We start from the raw sequence: 5,550 nt of genomic DNA on the forward strand, positions 1-5,550 counted from the left end.
CGGTCCCAAAGTACACGTTCTCCCTCTCCTTTGCTCCCCTGCTGCAGAAATACTCACTTTTGGGGGGGGAACGATGGATCTCTTGATCCCTTTCCATCGTGCCACAGTAGCCGTTCCACGTGTACACCTTGACATGGGACTGGGCAGGTGCTCTGCAGCCATTCCCACTCCTCGTTTTGTGACCAAAGCAAGCAAGACTGGAATCCTCCCAGTACCTTGGTATGGTGTGTGTCATTTCTGGCTGTCCCACGGTGGATCACACGTGCTGAGCACGTGGAAACTCCTCGCCTGTGGTTTGTGGTTGGTTGTGGTTCCCCAGGCAGCGCTGCTTTGTCCAGCAAAATTTCACATGATGCCAGAATTATTCATTACCCCAGTGCTCATATAACACACAGTCATATTAGTTGTGTTTCTGCACCTCTAATACATTTTCCTCTCCTTCCCCTCTCCCCCTCCAGCAGGATAAACATGGCCAGGATGTTCTCCATGTCACTATAGGCCATTCTCAGCTGCGGGATTTCATTTCCAGCTGGACTCTGGCTTTACCCTGCAGCTGGGGGTGGTTTCTTTCCCCACCGTGTCTCTGCACTAGCACTCGAGGACAGCAGGGCAGGGATGCTGAGGGGTGTATTTCAGATACTGAGGAGTGTTTTCTCTCTGCCAGGTGGTTTGGATGATAACGAGAGAGTGCACATGAGAATCCTGCAGACCATTTACAAGAAGCTAACCTGCTCCAGGTTGGGCTGCCCACGCTATGGGGCACACTGGGAAGAGCTTGGCTTTCAAGGTAGGGCTGAGGGAAAGACCTCTGGGGCAAACCTTTGCTGAAAGAGTTCATGCTGGTGCTGTTCCCTCCTCTGGAGACGAAATCCAGAGGCAGCACAAAGGATTTGCCGCTCATTCCCTCTCCCTTCGTGCAGCCGCCATCCCTGCTGCCATTTCATAGAGCCATTGAGGTTGGGAAAGACCCTTATGATCATCAAGTCGAACCGTTAGCCCAGAGCTGCCAGGTCCACTGCTAAACCATGTCCCTAATTACCACATCTGCACGGCTTTTAAATAACCTCCAGGGATGGCGACTCCACCACTTCCCTGGGCAGCCTGTTCCAATGCTTGACAGCCCTTTTGGTGAAGAAACTTTTCCTAATATCCAGTGCAAGCCTCCCCGGCACAACTGGAGGCCATTTCCTTTCATCCTATTCCAGTTCCTTCAGCTGCTCCGCGTCAGACTTTGTGCTCTAGACCCTTCCCCAGCTTTGTTGCCCATCTTTGGACACACTCCAGCACCTCCATGTCTGTCTTGTAGTGAGGGGCCCAAAACTGAGCACAGTATTAGAGGTTTGGCCTCAGATCAACACTCCCGCCCAACTTGGTGTCAATCTGCAAACTTACCGAGCATGCACTTTATTCCCTTGTCCAGCTCATCAACGAAGATACTAAACAGAACTGGCCCCGATACTGAGCCCTGGTTACATAGCAGATCTGTCACCCCAGCCAGCTGTCACAACCAGTATAACGTCTGGACGGGTTGGCCAGATAACACCAATACCCGCTGCCACGGTTGCGCGTGTCCAGCTGGCGTGGGCATAACAAGAAGTAGTTGGCTTAACTGCTTTGCCCGGGCTGTTAATGCTCTTCATTAGCAAGCAATCTCTGCGGCTAATGAGCCGTCTCCGGAGGGCTGGTTTATTAACGGCGTGCAGGTCAGGGCTCTGTCACTAAGGTTGTGTCGCAGGTTGCTTTCAGCCTCGGCTGTGTAAGAAAAACAGTGTGATTAAAGCTGTCACATGAGGCCTCACAGGAGTTTTCGGGCTGGTTGACTGGCAAGTTAAATAGCCTGGGTTTTAATGAAGCCGAAAACCCTCAATAGGAAGGAACAGCTCCCACTCTTCCATCCTGTCGTGTACACAACTGGTTTTAAGCATTAGGTTTCCAGCCAAATGTGCCCTGGGATGGGTAGAGCTTGGAGCTACTAATTCCTCGAGAAGGTATGGGAGTGGGTGCATGGGTGCGTGGGAGAGCAAGGGCTGGCTAATGGCCATGTGAAACAGGCTACGGCACCCATTCGTCTCTGGTTAGGGAAATTTCCCGAAAGCTTTCCCTCAGGATGTGATTCTCTGGGGTTCCTCTGCTCTTGGAGTGCTGGGACAGGGTATAAGCGGCCTGTGGAAGTGGGGAGGTGACCAGAGAGCGACTCCGTGCTGTCCCTCGCTTCACCAGGCTGTCCCGTCCTTCCAGGTGCGGATCCCGGGACTGACCTGCGAGGGACAGGGATGCTGGGCTTGATGCAGATGCTCTACTTCGTCATGGACTCTCAGATGCTGCCTCTAGCTCAAGAGATTTTCAAGCTATCCCAGCACGAAACCCAGGCATGTCTTTCCCCCTTCTTTGCTTACTGCTGCAGTGGTGTCTATTTATTTCTAATGCTCGGGGAAATGAAGCACGAAAACCTTCTCTTCAGTGTGAAGGCTTGATTTTAATTTTTTTTTTGCTGCTTAATCCCCCTCGTGCTGGTAAGGGGAGGAGGTTGGTCCCCAAAAAGCTGAGGTGCTCTGCTCAACGGTTGGAGCCAAAGTCCAGGTGTTGGCTTTATGCTGGGAATGAGATTTTAGCATCCAGGTGGAGATCAGAGATTTGCTCCCGGGATCCTGGGTTGGAGCTGAACTTGTGCCGGTTCAAAGGGCTGGAGAGCAGCGCGGTGTGAAAATGGGAGTGGAGCCTATCTCCTTAAACTTGGCATTTTAGTCTCAGACGTGGTTGGGTTTAAGCATGGATATAAGCTCTGCTTCACCCACAGCATCCATCTAACTCTGTATCTGTAGTATTATTATCCTGCTTTGTGGATCTGTTGCCTGAAGCTGCCAGCCCACAGGTTTGGGGCTGTGTGGATACGACATAAAAGGCCGGAGGTGTTGTCTGGGCACCTCTGCGTGCCGCAAGAAGGGACACTTTTTCTAGCCAAGCTGCGATAACACTCATTCTCTTGCAGAATTTCCCCTTCTGCATCATGTCTGTGAACATCACCCGCATCGTCATCCAGGCCCTGAGGGAGGAACGTCTCTGCAGGTGAGATCCGAGTGGCCAGCAGCACCGTAGCCAGGCTAGATGGAATTCTGGTGGTTCTGGGGTCTCAAACAGCATCCTTGGCTGGTTCCCGTTGCACGGGGTCCCTCCCCGGCGGCTCCCTCAGCTGCCAGGGCATCGGCTGCGTCGGCTGAGCCCCTCTCCACCGATTTCAGGGAGTGCAACCGCAGGCAGCAAGTCATTGCCGTGCTGAACGACCTGTATGCGGCGGCCTTTCTGCAGCTCTACCGCATCTGGAAATGGCAGCACAAAACCCTCGCCGACTCCGGCTTCCTCCTAAAGGGTGCGTTTCCCTGCGCTTTCCCTTCCTTTCCCAGACACGGAAAATAACCCGAGGCCCGGAGGACAAACCTGGTATGTTCTCACCATGTGTGTGTCCTGCTGAGCCCGGCCCCAAGGGGTGTAACACTCAGAAACCCCAACCATTCATCATTTAATCTTCACACCGAGATTTTCAACAATCTTTAAATACCTGAGTGCCCTGTGGGGTGTTTTTCCCCCACATTTTGCATCTCAAATCTTAAAGATGAGCACCCATGGAAGCGCCTTCCGTGTTCAGAGGGGTGCTGTGTCCTGGTGGCTTGAGGTGGGTGACAAATGGGGATGTTTCTTGCTCCCCAGGCTCGCTCACGTCACACAGGGTGGTTGTGTAAGCCCTGTTCGTAGCGCGGAGTGTAAGCGGAGTCGCCGACGATGTGCTTTTCACAGCGAGCACTAAATTAACCAGCGAGGTTATTTACTCCAGAGGAGAATGATGTCAACAGAGCCGCTCGGATGTGCTGTGCTAATGGTTCCCTCTTAAAACGGGGTCCAGCTGTCGCGGTCAGGCTCTGCTTTGATCCACTCTCCCTGGGCTTTCCCTCCCGGGGCGATCTCGGGGGAGCTCAAGCTGATGCTGAGCTCGGCTGGGGGTTTTGGCGAGGAGCTTTTTGTGCTCTCTCATCCCAAGCAAAACATAATTGTGCCCTTTCCCAAGGGCATATGTTGAGACAGAAATAATATACGGGTCAAAACCTTACCCCAGGAGCATGCTGTGTCCCCGACACCACCCAGAACTTTGCTCCCTGTCCTCATGCGTCTCCCTCTGACCTCCCCAGAGCTGGAGTTATCCACCAAGAAGAAACCAAGGCAGCTCCTGAAATCCCTGGAGGCCTACGTGAACCGAAACCTGGTGGCAGATGGCCTTCAGCAACCATCCCCTCCCTCTACCTCCATCGGCAGCAGCCGGGCTGGCGAGGAGATCAACTTCACAGGCGTTTGTGACCTGCAGGTTGAGCTGGAAGGAGAAGCCCGACTGATCTGAAATGTAGGGAGATGTTCTGCAGGGAGCTCTGCTCTCAGCCCAGCTCTCCGAGGATGCCTGGCTGCCGTCGCCTCTGGTTCAAGGGCTCGGGAAGGGCCGTGTGGGTCGAGGTTGTAGACGCAGAGCGATGGGAGGTGACCGCTGCCCTGAGAAGCACAGCGAGAGAAAGGTCTGGGACCGAGCTGAGGGCAGTCGGGAGCCTGGGATGCTACAGAGGGTACATTTTTGCCCTAAGCCCTCAGGAAGGGTGGCCTGGTCCTTCCCCCTCTTGCTCCACAAGCATCCCGGCTGCGGGGTTGGCATTGCTCAGTGCTGCGGGAGTGAGACACAGGCTTTGACCCCCTGCGGGCAGACACCTCGGAGCAAAGGGGGGAAAACCTGGCAGGGCAGGTGGATTTTATGAGCTATTGACCTCAGGCTGGCATAGTCCATCTGTCTGTCTCAGATCCGGGCTCCCGGCTGTCTTTACCCTCAGCGGGAAGGTTGAGCGATGCTCCAGGCGGGGCTGGAACACAGTGACAGGGCTCCTGAGTCAAATCCCAGCTCCGGCAGCACCCAGGAGGGTTTAAAACCCCTCGCTTTGGGCTGCAGCACCTTCATTTCATGTTCTCGGTGGGTAAGAGCACAAGCACAGCCCCTTGCTGGGGCAGTGGGCTCAGCTCATCCCCTAGGGTTTGGGGATCCCCCGTGAACTCCCCCAGGGCGTTACTGTATGTGTCAGTGCCCAAAGAAGTTATTAAAATGAGGAAAAAATGCTTTTCTTGGCATAACAGAGACTTTTGGACTTGGATTTGCTTCTGGGGCTGGGTGAGGGAAGAGGGTTTGCTGGCAGAGGGCTGCTCTGGGGGGTGGGGAAGGGCGAAGCGGGGTCTGCCTGGCTCCTGGGAGCCTAACTCGGGGTTCAGCGGCGGAAAAAGCTGCTCCAGAGGAGAGAAACCAGGGTCTGATCTGCCCTGCAGCGGGCTGAGGCCGAGAGCAGCGAGGGGGTAAAGAATCCTTCCCAGCGTCCACGTCCGGAAGGGCAGCTGCCTGCTTTCAGGAGAACCTCTTGTTCCAGGAGAGATGGGAGCTTTGCTCGCAGGTTCCCGCAGGCTGAGGTGTGGTTCCCAACACGCTCCCCCCTTTCCCAGCCCCCCGTGCCTCCGTTTCCTCCTTTATTAAAT

At 54.6% G+C, this 5,550-nt stretch overlaps 1 protein-coding gene across 1 annotated transcript in view; it reads left to right on the plus strand.

Annotated features, from left to right (window-relative positions):
• ELMOD3 (ELMO/CED-12 domain containing 3) overlaps positions 1 to 4,387 on the plus strand; it is a gene marked incomplete at its 5' end in the record, with an annotated part of 5,444 nt that extends 1,057 nt beyond the window's left edge. The window contains 6 exon segments of the mRNA XM_010283319.1: positions 530 to 572; positions 574 to 787; positions 2,239 to 2,369; positions 2,990 to 3,066; positions 3,240 to 3,367; positions 4,182 to 4,387. Of these exon segments, the coding sequence (XP_010281621.1) occupies positions 530 to 572; positions 574 to 787; positions 2,239 to 2,369; positions 2,990 to 3,066; positions 3,240 to 3,367; positions 4,182 to 4,387 (799 nt within the window).
• Positions 4,388 to 5,550: the final 1,163 nt, after the last annotated feature.

Source organism: Phaethon lepturus, unplaced genomic scaffold, assembly GCF_000687285.1.
Source record: "Phaethon lepturus isolate BGI_N335 unplaced genomic scaffold, ASM68728v1 scaffold19973, whole genome shotgun sequence".
NCBI lineage: Eukaryota > Metazoa > Chordata > Aves > Phaethontiformes > Phaethontidae > Phaethon > Phaethon lepturus.